At 57.3% G+C, this 15,303-nt stretch overlaps 2 protein-coding genes across 3 annotated transcripts; both read right to left on the reverse strand.

Moving 5' to 3' along the window:
• Positions 1-278: 278 nt before the first annotated feature.
• B4GALT2 (beta-1,4-galactosyltransferase 2) lies at positions 279-10,220 on the reverse strand. 2 transcript variants are annotated; one of them, XM_072974591.1, is made up of 8 exons: positions 9,777-10,220; positions 8,774-8,930; positions 7,900-8,255; positions 7,468-7,703; positions 4,219-4,409; positions 3,920-4,042; positions 3,700-3,804; positions 279-1,153 (listed from the first exon to the last, which is right to left on the reverse strand). In XM_072974591.1, the coding sequence occupies exons 2-8, from the start codon at positions 8,779-8,781 to the stop codon at positions 1,003-1,005; spliced, it is 1,170 nt and encodes a 389-aa protein (XP_072830692.1). In that variant the 5' UTR covers positions 8,782-8,930; positions 9,777-10,220; the 3' UTR covers positions 279-1,002. The 2 variants fall into 2 exon arrangements, with proteins under 2 accessions (XP_072830692.1, XP_072830693.1); XM_072974592.1 differs by lacking the exon at positions 8,774-8,930.
• An 842-nt stretch (positions 10,221-11,062) lies between these two features.
• Positions 11,063-14,393, reverse strand: ATP6V0B (ATPase H+ transporting V0 subunit b). The gene is made up of 8 exons (XM_006200376.4): positions 14,213-14,393; positions 13,459-13,507; positions 13,156-13,239; positions 12,950-13,027; positions 12,671-12,740; positions 12,509-12,560; positions 12,099-12,289; positions 11,063-11,365 (listed from the first exon to the last, which is right to left on the reverse strand). Exons 1-8 carry the CDS (start codon positions 14,277-14,279, stop codon positions 11,339-11,341), a joined length of 618 nt encoding a protein of 205 aa, XP_006200438.1. The 5' UTR covers positions 14,280-14,393; the 3' UTR covers positions 11,063-11,338.
• Between the last annotated feature and the right edge of the window lie 910 nt (positions 14,394-15,303).

Here is a 15,303-nt window from a genome sequence, read left to right on the forward strand (position 1 = left end):
CCAAGCACCTTTCGGCTTTAGGGCAGGTGAAAGAACCATGAAATCTGAGTCCACTAGGTTTATTACTTCCCAGCCTCTTCTGGCCTGGAGGCAGCGGCAGGGTAAACTTTTCCGCGGTCCAGCCCGCGGAAGTCTAGCGAAAGGCTGCGCTTGAAGAGGCCTGGGGAACTAGAACAGCCCGGGGCAGACCCATAGGTAGGGCCAGGCGCTCTCCCACAACACACTCTGAGCCTGGGTTTAGGGATCCAGATCCCATCAACAACAGACAAAGGGGCTGCTCCATTCACGTTTTTTACTAAAGCACCCACACAAGTTTCTGTGCAATGTACAAACACGAGCCGGCCCTGGGGCTACTGCCTTCTCTCTGAGAGGGGGAGGCGGGAACCAGATTGACTGATCCAAGCCCCACTCGCCCCCCATGCAAAGCCCAACCCCAAGATCCCAGACAGCGACACAGCACCCCCTCTGGTCCCCTCCTGGGGCTGCTCCTCAGCAGGGGGCGCACTGGAGTTTGCCCCCTACAATGTTGAATGAAAAAGGTTTCCCCTCCCCTGGGAGCGTGGGGGATCCCCAGGTCTGAGAATTCCCCCTGGAAGCAACATTGCCCCTAGTCATACCTCCCACTCTTCCAGGCCCTAGGGGACTCAAGGGGGGGGAAACTGAGGCACAGAGAGGTGGAGTGACCTGGCCCAGGCCACTCGGTGAGGCAGTGCAGGGGCTGGCCCAACCCTGACAGTGAGGTGGGGCTGGACTAGGGAGGGAGGAGCAGGAAGAAGGGTTGACCCCATAGAGGGCCACACTTGAGGGGCCTGCCCAGGATGGAAGCCCCCCAAAGTAGGTTCTGAAACTTCCAGGTGCAGCTGGGGGCCTCCTGAAGACCCTCAGAAAACAGAGCCCACAGTCTCAGTCCTGCGGGATCCCCCACAGGGCAGCCGCCAGCCAGGCTGTAGGTCAGTCCTCTGGCAGGCAATCCTTGGCACTGGAAGCCTTTGTCCATTAGCGTCAGCCCCGAGGGGGCCATGATGGTGGCCGCCCAATGTCCACTGTGATATTGGTGAAGAGCGGTTGCCGAGACACCTCCAAAACCTGGTACCGCACTGACCCAATGCCGTCCCGCTTCATGGTCAGCTTCGTGTTTTGAATCTTGGTAAACCTAGATAGGATGGAAGTGGATCCAGATCAGGGCTCACCATCAAACCCAATAGAGATCACTGCGGCCAAGGCTCATGCCATCCTGGCTTCTTCCAGGGGTGACTTGGTTCTCCTTGCCACCCTTTCCACCCTCCACCTGCCTGGAGCCCTTTGGGTCTTGTATCTACCCTCACAACAAAGAGCTCACCCCCTTGAGTCCAGAATCATGACACCCTCACCAATCTTTCTCTCATCTCAGATCCAGACATGGGGCACTCTACCACCACCTCAAATGCAACATGTCTTTATCAGATGCATTATCTTTACTCTCTGTGCCACCTTCTCTGTTCCTCATCCTTCAGTCACCCCGTCACCATCTATTTATGTGTCAGCCTACTCTAAGCACCAGGGACACAGCCATGAACAGGGCAGCAAAGTCTTTCCTCTCACAGCAAGACTGTTCCACTAAGAAACAGTGGTAATGGACAGGTAACACACAAGGAACACATCGGAGTGCTAAAGAAGACAGGAGAAGTGATTGCCATGGAAGGGGTAAGTATGGGACAATCAAGCTGACAGCAGGGGAAGAGCATTCCAGGCAGAGGTAACAGTACATGCTGACCCTAAACTGGAAATGAGAATTTGCACAGCTGAGTGGCCAGAGCTTAATGGGCCAAGGAGAAAAACAGATTAAGATTAGCTTGGTGGTTAGAGCGTATATGGACAGGCCTCTGTAAATTAGAGGACGCAGTTTTTTATTCTGTGAGTGAGAAGACACTGAAGGATTTTTAGCCCAGTTTGGGAGAAGGGAGGGACAGAGAACATGAACTACTGAAGAGGGAAGATGGGAAACCAGCCGGGCAAGATGACAGAGGCTGCACTAGGGCAGAGGAAAAGGGACACGCGGACGAGCTCATATATGTTTGGGGAGTGGCACTGATTGACCTGCTGATGGTATGGACATATACAGTGAGGGAAAGAAGAACCCAGGAGAACTCCTAGATTTGAGGCAAAAGCAACTAGGTAGATGAAACCAGCATCCACAGAGTTCCTTAAGCCAGAGACATCTTGCTAGCTTGCCACTTCCCCAGGCAAAGGCAGACATCACTGAGGATGGCACCTAGACGCCCTATTCCTGAAACGGGAGCATGGCTCCCGGCTTGTGCTTCCAGAGCTCCTCTCCCACCCTCATCCCAACTGTTTTGATCCTCCCAGTCCTGAGCTGAGTTCAGATCCCTCTCCAGAGCCAGACCAACACTGAGCTCTCCCCGTCAGATGCCCTCAAGCCCCTCTTTTCCCAGCCTGTCGACCCTGCCTTGCTCACCACGGTTTTCATCTGAACTGCTTTTTCATCAACTCCCTGGACACCAGGTGCTTCCTGCTTCTGCCAAATATCAACCTCCCATAGTGCTACTGCCTCCCTCCGCACTCTTACGCCCTGGCTCCAGAGCAGAACATTCCTCCTGTTCCAGTGGAGGCACGGCAGCCTCATAGCCAGCATACCCCCTGGGCTCCATCGATTCCTTCGGGCTCAATCTGCTTCCTCCTGGTCCACCCAGCAGCCCTGCCAGCCCTTCACCTTCTTCAAACTCAAAGAGTGATCCTTCTTAATGTAAATCTCATGATCATGCCCCTTCCCCACTGAAAGCCCTTCCATGACTCCTCAGCACCCCTGGACAAAAGTGAAACTCCCAGTCTGGGATCAGTATGGACCCCTCTCCCATCCCTCCCAGCTTTCAGACTGTAATACCAAAGAGTTTCAGACTCTCAGCACATACAATGGACGTTTACATTCCAGACTCCCACACACACTATTCCTTTTATCCAAACTGGCCTCCCCCATCAGCCTGGTGAATATAGCACTGTGCCCAAGGTAGGTGTATGACAAATATCTGCAGAATAAATAACTCTTTTCAAACCCCTATTGACCATCACCTCCTCCATCACTCCCTTTTGTCAGGACAGCACCTTGCCCTGATCACCTTGTGCTGTAGCAGCCTGTCTTCCTCTTAGAATGAACTTCACGTGGGCTATCCAACAGAGATTGGGTATGACTGCTCTGGGCCCCCTCACCCCATCTAATGTCACGTGCCCTCCCAGGCATTCTCCCAGCCGGCACCAGACACCCAGTGTTGCTTCCTCCTCAGAAAGGAACCGCCTACTCCAATCTCAGACGGCTCAGCAATGTCTTTCCATTCCTGCCCCATACTGCCCAAGCCACCTTTGTTGGGTCCCGAGGCCCAGGAATTGTGCCCAGTGCCCACAGTCTCTCATCCTATCTGCTCTGGCACAAGTGAGGTCTGTGGGGGCACCGAGAGGAATGCAATCTACTCAATGATGATTTAAGCCCTGCCCTTAAATTTTAGTTCTTTTTAGGAGTCAGGCCAGAGGAGAGAGTCTTCTGGGGTGAGGCTGAGCTGGGGACTGGGGAACAGGGATCAGGGCGCTGGGAGTCATCTCTAGGAGTCAAGGGTCAGGGGCCTTGGGATCACCTCGGGGGCTCAGTGGCACTAGGGCATCACCTCTATGCAGTAAGGGTGGGTTGGGGTCAGGGGCGCTGGGGGTCACCTCTGAGGGTTGGGCTCGTTATGCTTGTCCCGGTCGTGCTTGATCATGCGGTAGCGGCCTATGCGGATGTCTGGGCGCGAGATCTTCATCCCAGTCAGGGAGATCCTGGGGACGGGGACAGATGGGCTGGAGCAGGTACCAGGAAGGGCAAAGGGCCCCACCCAGTCTATGCCACCCACTCTCGCACACCCAGTCTAGGCCCCAGCCCGTCCCTGCTCACCGGTTGAAGATGTCGTCATCCTCACCACCCCAGCCCCAGTACTCGTTGGGGAAGCCGTTGATTCTCAGGAACTGGGCTTTACTCAGGCCTGACACACCTCCAAAGTAGCCAGCGTAGGGCAGCCTGGGGCACAGAAGTCAGGCGTCAGTGAGGGGCCTGAGGTGAATCCAGGAGGGATGGAGGTCCAGAGACAGGGGGTCCTGCAGCAAGGGAGGCCCTGGCTCCCAGCCAGGTGGGGTGGAGGCAGTCGGGACGGTGAGGCGGGGAGGCCTGAGTCTAGCCAAGAAGGGAGCCCTCACCGGAAGCCGAACTTGTCCATGGCAATGGCGAAGTGGCGGGGCTGATCACCACAGCGGTACAGGTTGCGGTCATCCATGGGGACCAGGTCCACGTCACTGAAGATGAAGCAGTCGTAGGTGGCGTCCTCCTTCAGTGCCTCTAGGAAACCCACATTGAGCAGCTTGGCCCGGTTGAAGGTGTCCTCACCGTGCTGGGGTTGGTGGAGGGGACAGGTCAGCTCTGAGCCTGAGACTGGCAGGCACCTGCCACTTTTCCACTGTCTAGAGCGGTCCCCGGGGCCTAGCACTATCCCATCCACCCCATCATCGCTCCTCCACACTCTTGGGATCAAGTCCAGCTCCTCATCCTGGACCTGGCCTTCCCCAGCTTTTCATGATTTGGCTCCTGTCTCCTCTCTGGCCACTGCCCTCAGACCCCAAGGCCCTGCTATACTACATTCCTCTGCAACCCCAGGGCACACCAGACTCTTTCTTGCCTCCAGGCCTTGGTGTCAGCAGTTCCCTCCACCTGGAATGCTCTTTCTCTGCTTGTCCAACTCATGTCTGGAAAGGCCTCCCTGACCATACCTCCCTACCCCAGTATAATTACTCATTCTCTCCCATAGGCTTCACTTATACCAGGGTCCATTCAGACTCTTGTAACTTAGAACTCCTGTTTCATTCATTCATTCAAACATGCCCTGAGGCCCTGTCCTTGGTGCCAGGCTTCTTCTTCATGCCAGTGAGGATCCTAGAGGTGAGCGGCCCTGAGCACCATCCCTAAGTGAGATGAAAAAAGCATGCCCCCAAGTGACCAGCGTCTAAAATCCAGAGACCATGGGGACTGAGCCACTAAACCCTGGCCACCTGTCACTCCAGCTCACGTGGATCCACATCCAATCCCCTGGGCAGCCTCTGAGACCAGGACAGGACCGGGCTTCATTCGTCTCCCCCAAAAGATGACAAGAAATGGTGATTTTGGAGTCCCCTGGAAATGGGGCTGCGGGGCCAGGTCTCCTTGAGGCTGGCCTCCAGAGCAAGGAGTTTTCCATGGAAGGAGCTGGCCCCTGAGCCCCCAGCCCCAACCCATGATCTCCAGGCTGGAACCAGAGAGGCTCCTGGTGAGGGGGGGTCTTCAAGTGGGACCTACTGGAAGGAGAGGAGGAATGGTAGCTCCTGTTCTCCACCAGCCAGCCTGGGCGCGAGGGGGTGCTGCTACCCTGGACCCTGAAGGGCTCAGCTTCACCTTCTCTCTCTCCTCCTTCCCTTGAACCTTCTCTTTCACCAGCCCTTGGAATAACTGTCCATTCTCCCCAGCTCATCAGCATTCCTTAACCTCCCTCACCACCCAGGAACCCTCCCACAGGGCCCATAAACATGCTCAAGTCTCTTCCATCCCAAGAAAACTCTCCCTCTAGCCATGGCCCTACCTTTTGCCTTCCCTTCTCCGCAGAGGGTTTTTTTTTTTTTTAATAGAGTTGTCTCCAATTGGCTACTTCCATTTTGTCAAATCTGATTCCTTCTGCAACCCACTGCAATCTGCTCCCGCCCCCACCATGCCCCTGAAATGGCTCTTGCTGGGCCCACCTTGTTGCTAAATCCACTGGACGCTTCTGGGTCCACATCCTTCCTTCCTCCCCCGGCAGCGCTCACGCAGCTGCTACGCTTCCTTCTCAACACTTATTCCTGGGCTTCTGGGACACCATGCTCCCTCAGGTCTCCTCGAACCTTTCTGGCCAACCTTCGCAGACTCTACGGCAGTCTCTCCCTGCACCGCCCATCCCCACCCCGGTCCCTTGTGCTGGCTTTCTCCTCTCAGCTCCCAGGCCCCCAGGGCAGGTCGGACATTGCTGGTTTGGGGACCATCTACATACTCGTGGCTCCCAGATCCTTCTCTCCACCTTAGACCTCACTCTGAGGTTGACTCACTTGTCCGACTGCCTGCTAAGCCTTCCTGTGATACTTCCCATGGGCACTTAAATTCATCACACGGGAAAAAAAATTCAGTCTCACTCTCCCCCAGACCCAGCCTGATCCTGTGTTCCCATCCCACTCACAGGCACAGCCATCCACACACAGAACAGTCAGGATGGAACCCCGCGAGGTGTCCCACGTCTCTTTCCCTTACTCTCCACTATTTGCATAAATCGCTCCCCTTACCCACACGACTACTGCCCAGCTCGTGTTCACCATTTCTTTCCTGAACATCGATCGCAGCCTCTTCCCAACTGGACCCCGTTCCTTGAGGCTCCCCTTCCATCCCATTCCCCACATGCAATCTGTCTAGTAAGTAAACGTACACATCATTTTCTCCTTAAAACCTTACAATGGTGCCCCATCACTTTTAGGCTGGAAACACCACTTTCAGGCTAGAATTCAGCTGTTTAAGATGCCTCCTAAGACCTTTCTGGATTTTGCCTCCACCAGCGACTCCAACCTCACCTCTGCTACCCACCTTACATATTGGACCCCATCCCTCAGCCAACAGTTCCCCAACACATAAGCACAGCTCTCTTGTTGGGCTTGGGGTCTCCAGGCCCCTCTGCTGGTAACGCTCGCCTCCCCAAGTCACTCCACCGGCTGATGCCTGTTCAACCCTCAAGACCCTTCTCAATCAATACTTCCTCACCCCAGGGCTGGCCCAGGCCCCTTGGTGGCCCCACAGCCCCCTGCTCCAACGCCAGTCACACATTATCATTCTGGAGTCTCAAGGGATCCAAGTTCAAGTCTGGGAATTCTCTGTGGGGAGGAGGGCCTGTCTTAGATCCTTTCCAGGCCCCGGCAGCCAGCCCCAGCCAGGCCCGTGGCAGGGCTCAGAGGCCAAGCTGAACTCCTGGACCTCAGCTGTGCTCTGCACTTGGCCCTAAGGCAGACTCAATCCCTCTTTCAGGGTCTAACTCTCCCTCTACTCAGGCCCTCAACATCCCATAGCCAGCACACCCAAAGCCGCCACCACCATGGGGTGGGGCTTACCAAGGGTGGACAATGGCTCCCATCTCCACTGAGGCTACACACACATCTGGCAGTGTGCACACCAACATTCACACAGATGTACTTCCCTGAATGCACAAGCAAACCTGCCTCCACACGCCCTGACCAACACGTACCCCCACAATTACATTCACATGTCCACATGAACACAGGCAGACAAGCGCCCACAAATGCCCCTGACCCCATGGATGCACCAACAGGCATGTGGGCCCTGCACCCACAGGGGCGCACAGGTTCCCTGGTGGCTAGGGGCCGGCCTGGGGGCCACAGGCAGCACACCTGGTTGATGACGTAGATGCCATAGCGCAGCCGCTGTCGCCTGAGGATGGGGTGCAGGTAGTGGAGCCAGTAGCGTAGGTGGTGCTCCCGGTGTCGAAAGGGGATGATGACCGCCACGGTCTGGGCAGGTGTGCAGTCGGGCGGTGTGTAGCGGCCGCCCAGGAGCACGCCAGGGTTCTCCCTCTGCACCCGCTCCAGTGGCATGGGTGAGGTGAACTCAATCAGCAGTCGGCCCACTACAGGCAGGGATTAGGACTTCATCAGAACCCAGGGACGCCAAGCCCTCTCCCTCTGCCTGGGGTGGGCAAGTGAGCCCCTGAAATAGCCCTCTTCCAACACACCTGGACCCTTGGCACTCCCCCACCCTGAGCAAGACTCCAGTCCCCCATCCTCTGCCCAACCCTGGAGGTGAGCCCCACCCTGCAGGCTCACCAAGACCAGGTGGTGAGTCAGGACAGGGTGGCAGGACAGGAGCCGTGGGGCCTGGCCGGGCGCTGGGAGCCTCAGGAAGCCCGGAGCTGGGGACAGTGGTGTTAGGCCGAGAGCAGTTGGTGCTGCTGCTGGCAACTGGGTGGAGGGCACGGGTGGGGCCGCGCACACTGAAGCGGCTGAAGAAGGCCAAGTGCTGAGCGTAGACGTCAAAGTAGAGGATGACGGCCACAAGGAAGTGCAGCAGGCAGAGAAGGAGCACGGCCTTGCAGACGCGCTCCAGCGTCCCCCCCAGCAGTCTGCTCATCCCGCAGGCGGCCACCGGCCTGCCCGATGGGCCCGGGCATCCGGCCGCCGGCCTGGGCAGGGGTAGGAGAGAAACAGACCCAGCAGGTCAGGACTGGAGGAGGCAAGGCCACCCACCACCTCTTGCCCACTGTTCATACTCTCAGACCCACATCCTCATGCTTTGACACTCATAGACTTACAGCAAACAGACACATGACACACTCCCTGGCAACTCACTACTCAATCACCTGTATACACCTGAGCACTAACCCACACATGCCTACCTTCCTTGTCCTCACTGACACACACACACAAGTACAGCCTCGTGCACCCTCACACTCAGGTATATGTCCTCACAGCACAACTTCACACATGCCCCCGTGGATGCCCAGGAACATGGACATGTGACCTCTGATCACACTGGTTCATACATGAACACGGAAACACATTTACCTACAGACCCACAAGTGTTCTCTGTGCCCCAGAGAACAAACATCCCATAGGCCAGCATCCTCAACCCAGGACTCAAGACCTGGGGAAGGGAGACCATTTACCGAGTACCTACCATGCAAGAGTGCTTTGTACTCACGGCTTCATTTAGTCCTCCTGAGAACATGGTGGACAGTGGTTTGGTTGGACAGCTCCCAGTGGCAAGCAGGTCAGGCCATCTGGGACCAGGCTAGGAAGTGGCCCTCAGCATCCAGGCGGCCCAAATTTGAACAAGATGTTTATGGGATCCCTTCCCTCTGGAGCAAGAGGTCAAAATACAGGGGGGGGGGCATGGGACACCCCTTCCCTAAGACCTCAAGGATTGGGATGAACTCCCCGGGGCCTGCCCAGCACCTCTGGTTCTAATTCCCAGAAAGGGGAACGCTTGGGCCCTGGAGACAGCATGTTAGAAGAGAGTCTTGACTGGGCCCTGGCTCTAGCTGTGGGTCCAACACAGCAGTAACGCTCCTAGGAGGGTTTCTGGCTTGCTTCAGGGGGCAGGGTGAGTCTCACTCACAGAAACATAATATCACACAACTGCACAGGCACCCTCGGTCCCAGCTACAGTTGCCTGCACACAGAGAACTACATACAGTCACAGACATGCCCGGGTGACAGTAACAGAAATGCACAGAGTCACGCACGCATAAACAAAGCCACTGCTCCTGGACTTAACTCAGCCATACATACAGGCCCCTGGGCAGCTCACAACACCCGGACCCACGTGCAAACACTCCCACCCCCTCCCTCCGGGGCAGGGGTTCTGGGTCAGGCTGCCGGCCAGGCTGCAAGGTGCGTTTGGGCGGGGCTGGAAGGCTGAGTGGCCTGAGCACGTGGCACCCCAGGACTAGGAGGCAGCAAAGACCGGGTGGGTGTGGAGCCTGGGGTAGGGGGGGCGTGGATTGGGGGAGACGATGTGGGGCGGGGGCCCAGGCAAAGGGTAACGTGAGTGGAGCGCCTCCCCACGCCACGAGGCCGGGGTGAGCGCGGACAATGAGGGAGGCTGGCTGGGGGCGGGCAGAGGAGCCCAGGTGGGGGGAGCCAAGGGCTGGGGGTAGGGTGGGGTGACGCCAGGCCGGGGTCTGGCCGCCAGCGCTTCTCACCGGGTCCTGGGCTGGGATCTCTGGGCCGCGCTTCAGGCGCCCCTCGCGGGGCCGGGTCTGGAATCTCCGGGCCCCGGGCTGGGGGCCGCGCGCGCCCCGCTCTCACCGGGCGCTCGGGGCTCAGCAGGGAGTGCCGCTCCGGCTCGGGCTGGGTTCCGGGCTCCGTTCCGGGCTCCGTTCCGGGCTCCGGCGGCTGCGGACGGCTCCGTCCCCCATGGCCCGGCCCCGCCGCCTCCCGCCGCCCGGTCAGCGGCCCCCGCGGCCCCCGGGCCGCCGCCTGCCGCCGCCGCGGGCCATGGAGCCGAGCCGCCCCGGGGGGCAGGGCGGGGCCGGGCGGCCGGGCAGACCCACGGACCCGCGGACCGATGGACCACAGCGCTGCCGCCTCCCTCCCGCGCTACGGCTCCTCGGAGGGGCAGGCCCGGCCGGCGCGCCCGCGCGCGCGCCCCCGCGGCCCCCGCCTCTAGCGCGCCTGCACCCGCAGCGCGCCTCCGACGCCAGGCCCTGCCAGCGTCCAGGCGCCTCGGAGCGAGGGGCGGGAGAAATTGATCAGACTCATCCAAGGGATTGGATTCGAAGTCCGGACCGGACAGAGTGTGGATGGGTCAAACCCATTATGGAGGAGTGGAGTCTGGTCTGGGTTGGGGCGCGAACTCAGCCAAAAAGGGGCACTTGGAAGTTAGGTGGACTCGTGCAGGGGCGTCAGGGATTTATCCACTCATCCATGGGAACATGATTAAAGGGGGCTGCTAGTTGGACAGGACCCTCAAATGCGTGGACTGAAGTGTGTGACAGGGGCTTCTAGGGTAACAGGATCTTGGGTAAGAGGTTGGACAGGAGTGGGAGGAGCCGGACAGGGCCCTGGAAACAAGGGATCAAATTAGTTACTGACGGGGGATGGTGCTGAGATGCATGGAGGTAAATGAATGCGTTCCAAGCCCCACGGCATAGAGGTGATGGATACCTGAGGGTAGAGTAGGGTGAGTACTTGCGGCTGATCTGACAAGAGCCCTGAGGGCATGGGACTAGAAGGACACCTCCCTCCCACACAAACACCTGGGTCCATATCCCGAATCCCTCCTTCCCTTCAATGAAGATGTTCAGGGCTATAGAGTCCTCAGCCCAGCATTCTTCCCTCCCCACCCAAGAGCCAGCTCTGTCCAGAGCAGAGACAGTGTGTATGAGTCAGAAAGCTGGCAAGAGGCTGGCATGAGGTTGAGGCTTACAGACCTGTTTACCCTCCCTCTGTGAAAGGAGGTGGTGAAGGAAGGCATCAGAAGCGGCACTGACCCAGACAAATACCACTTTTATTTCACAAACACTGGGAAGATGGTTTACAGGGGTGGTGGGACACAGGTGCAAAGCTGCACATAGTCATCAGCGGCCCACTCCCACACTGAGGATCCAGCCAGGCAGTGCCTCCAAGTTGACGCAGCGAGGAGTGAGTGTGGGGAGAGCCCTGAACACTAAGCCCCCTGAAAGCCTAAGGGGCACAACTCCAGCTGTCCCGGGAAAACCACAAATAAATAAGAGTGGGGCACGGCCCCACCCACACACATCATCTAGTCACCCATCTTCACTCGGGAAGTCTGCAAAAAAAAAAAAGAACAGGAAAAATCAGGCAGGGACAGAGAAATAAATTAGACAGTGACAAATGACAGATGAGACCTAGCAAACCCATGGCAGGATGGAGGGGCCACAAAACACGGATAACTGGACCAGGATGGACATGCTGTGACAAACACAGATGAACAGAGACAGACAACTACAGAGCTGGACTGCGTGACAGACAGACCGAAGCTGCATACCGACAGTGAGAGTCACCGAACGTCAACCCAGTCAGGCTCCCCCAGTCAGGCTCCCCCAGTCACACTCAGACCTTCAGGCTGCTCCTAAGCCACACTCACACATTTCCAAACAAACAAGATACACACACCTCAGATGTGCTGTCCTGCTGACAGCATAGATACCCACAGGCCATGAGAAAGTCACTCACACCAAGACAGACACAGACAAGATCCCAACCTGGTCTACACTACAAAGAAACAGAGAGACAGATACAATAACAGAACAGGAAAAGAGAGGCTAAGTGAAACATATATAGACACAATACAATAGACAAAAAAAGACAGTTGTCAGATACCAAGCTGGAAACAAATAAATGGAAGGCTTCAAAAGGGGAAAACCAGAAGATGGGAATGCAGTGTGGAAGCTGTTCAGGGGTTCTACGGTTACAGGTTGAAAAGGGTACACTGCGGCTCCTCCAGAAGGGTGAGGCTGGGTTGGGGACAAGGGCAGAGGCTCCCCAGGGGGATTCAGCACCTGAAGGATTGCAACGATGACCCCAAAGAGGCCGATGGCACTGCCAAAGATCTCCACGATGAGAATCTTTACAAAGAGACTGGGGTTCTGCGCGTCAGCCAGGGCGGCTCCACTGCCCACGATGCCCACACAGACTCCGCAGAAGAGGTTAGACAGGCCCACTGTGAGGCCAGCCCCAAACATGGAGTAGCCTGCGGGGATGGAAAGGGAGCACTGAGGTCAAGCCAGAAACAAGGAGAGATGAGGGCAAGAATCCAGCACAAACTAATGGGGCCAGCCACCACCCCAACTCTGCAGAGCAGGCCAAAGTAGGTGGGGGACTATCAAAATGAGGAGTCTGAGCTGGAGGGTGCATGGGATGGGGAAGAAGCTGTGAAGCCCCAGCCTTTTGCCTCCACACACCCACCTACCTGCATGGTAGTTTCGATGGCCAATGGCCTTGGGGTCAGTAGCACTGAAAGGCTGAGGGAGGCAGAGAAGTAATCAGATACCACCCCATACTCCATCCCCCTCCCCACCATCACTAAGCAATATACTGAAATGGATGCCCACCCCACCCTGGTCCTCCATACCTCAGCCATGTTGCTAATGACAATTGCCATGATGATGCCATAGATGGCCACAGCCTCACAGAAGATGATGCTGGTAGTGGCAGTGGGGGATTGGAGGTAGGGGAGGAGAGGAAGAAAGAGATAAGAAACCAACCTTTCTCTCCAGATTCTTCAGCCACCTCTCCCTCACTGACACCCCATCCCATCAGGAGGCTGGTCAGGAGCACCATGTCAGGTCATATACACAGGCAGCTCCAAATGCAACTGGTTCTGACAACAGTCCAAGGGTCTTACACTTACCTGACTAGGTTCTTGGTCTTGATCCTGGGGGCCTTCACCCCTCCCCCAATGATGGAAGAGCCAGTAATATAGATGCCCCTAGAAAATGGATAAGAAACCAATGAGCAGAGCGCATATTTGTCATTGCTCCCAAGGTGACTAAGAACCCAATGACACCACCTGCTATGATTCAGTCCCTCACTCGGTCCCATGGCTCCAAAACTCACCATGCTGCCCCAACCACAGACAAGGAGATAGCGAGGCCAATGCCCAGGTTTGACCACATGAAGGGAGAAGTCTCCGTCAGGAACCTGGTGTGCGGATAGAAAGGAAGGCATTCAGCTCTGGTAGAGAAGTGAGCACAAAATCCACCCCCGTGTCCCCTCCAATCCCACCAGTTCTGCATGCTGAGACATAACATTTCCTATTTCCCAGCCAGCTGAGGGGTGGGGTGGGGTGGGGTGGGGTCGGGGGTTCAGATCAGAGAAGGCAGGTTGCAAAGACTCTCCTAGGGAAATCCTCTCCCTTACCATGCCACATCAAAGCGGAAACCCAAGTCAAAAATGGTGTAGCAGATTCCTGAAGCAGTAAGAAAAATGGGGTTAGGGGCTCCTCCCTGAAGAGAAGCTCCCTAACTTAGACAAGAAGTTGCTGACCAGCTGATGCACCACCTTCCCGAAGAGCTGCCTGAACCTAAGTCAAGGAGAGTCCGCAGGCGGGCCCCACGTGAAAGCACAGTTGTCTATACACATCCCTCAGCTCAGGCCTCCATTTTCTGCCACCCCCTCAGTAACGTATCTCCCTCTGTGACTGCACCTCCCAGATCGAGACCTCCCAAGGGCAGCTAGCTACCCGCAGACCAAAATACCCTGGAGGAGAGGAGGGACAAAGAGGTCTGGGAAGGCCTCACCAGATCCAGCCAGCCCAGTCTGAACCGCTGTTTACCCAACAAACTGTGGGTGGGGGAAGGCAAAACGATCGGGAAAAGAGGAACTGGAGCAGCCGGCTCGTGACCCAGGCAGGCCGATCAGGAGCAAGAGACGGACCACAGCAGTGTGCCGGGGAAAGAGGCGGCAGAAACACTAGAGCTGCGCTCGCGGTCCCCATCGGCCCCCGCCGGCGCCCCGCCTCAAGCAGCTGGAGATCCAGGTCTCTTCTGTCGGGGCTAGAGCCCGGGACAGGCGCGCGGCAGGGCCCGGGGTAGCAGTACTCCCAAGACCCCACTTCCCCGCTGGGCTCCAGCTCGGCCCGGCGCCGGCCCCGCCCGCCAGGGCCCGGCCTCACCCACGACGACCATGCAGGCCCAGAAGGCCACGAAGACCCCAGAGTAGAGCAGCACTAGCCCCGTCATGGCGGCAAAGAGAGCGGGGCTCGGTTGGGGGGTCCGGAACTGAACCGCGTCCCTGCGTCCACCGTCAACCCCGCAGCCTGTTGGACCGCCCCGCAGCGTCACCTGACTCGCCCACGTGACGTACCAGAGCCACGTGACCCCACGCCGGGTCGCCGCAGGTCTGGTACTTGGCGACGCCGGAACTGCTGGCGCTGAGGATTGCGGTGGTTGTAGTCTCGCGCCCCTAGGGGCTCGGGTACCCTCCTTACGGAGTACCTCGCCCTCTCCCTGGTAGCCCGGCTCGCATCCCTCCACTCCCGCTCCTTCTCCTCTCTGCCCCGGCCCACCAGCTCTGCTTTCCACCCGAGCTTAGCCTCCAAGCCAGTGCTGATCCCGCGGGCCTCGTCCCTGGCCGGCCCGCCCAGCTCCGTGAGAGTGTCTGCTCCCTCCCTCCCTCACTGAGCTCTGCTGTTTCCTCTGCCTGAAGCACGCTTCTTTGTGCTCACTACAGGGCCTGGCCAACATCTGCTGGTCCTCAGATACCATTCTTCCAGGAAGCCTTCCTTCCGCAACCAGAGGCAGGGCACCTGCTCTGGGCTCCCCAGCCTCCCTGGAGATCTTTATGAAACTTCAGCAAGATGGTGTTACTCTCTTTAAAATGCCTCAGTGGCTCCCATTTCCCACGGAATAAAAGCCATATAGTCCTTATAATGGCCTTCTAGGCCTCTACTGATGCTGCTCCCCATGCCTCTTACCTGACCTCACCCCCTAATACTTCCCCACTAACTCCCTCCTCTGGCTGTTCTGGCCTCCCTGCTATTCCTTGTACCTACCAGTCATTATCCCACCGCATTGCACGTGCACTTGTTCCTACTGCTTTCCCTATTATTCATGTGGCTCACCTGTAACTTCTCTCAGTCTTTGCTTGTCTTCAAAAGGCCTTCCCTTCTGTCAACATGCATAGTCTAATTGTGACATATTTATACTACGGGTGAATGTTCAGCAATAAAAAGCAATGAACTACTGATAAACATAAAACATGGGG

This window comes from Vicugna pacos, chromosome 13 (assembly GCF_048564905.1).
Source record: "Vicugna pacos chromosome 13, VicPac4, whole genome shotgun sequence".
NCBI lineage: Eukaryota > Metazoa > Chordata > Mammalia > Artiodactyla > Camelidae > Vicugna > Vicugna pacos.

What these genes read in the sequence shown, in the direction of transcription:
- B4GALT2 (XM_072974591.1), bottom strand. An exon ending in GATGACGACATCTTCAACCG is followed by an intron (nt 3,805 to 3,919) that starts GTGAGCAGGGAC and finishes CCCCGTCCCCAG; the next exon opens with GATCTCCCTGACTGGGATGA. An exon ending in AACGAGCCCAACCCTCAGAG is followed by an intron (nt 1,154 to 3,699) that starts GTGACCCCCAGC and finishes CATCCTATCTAG; the next exon opens with GTTTACCAAGATTCAAAACA.
- ATP6V0B (XM_006200376.4), bottom strand. Translation starts at nt 14,279, where the DNA reads ATGACGGGGCTAGTGCTGCTCTACTCTGGGGTCTTCGTGGCCTTCTGG. An exon ending in AAGACCAAGAACCTAGTCAG is followed by an intron (nt 12,741 to 12,949) that starts GTAAGTGTAAGA and finishes TGCCACTACCAG; the next exon opens with CATCATCTTCTGTGAGGCTG. An exon ending in CCATCGAAACTACCATGCAG is followed by an intron (nt 12,290 to 12,508) that starts GTAGGTGGGTGT and finishes CCATCCCCGCAG; the next exon opens with GCTACTCCATGTTTGGGGCT.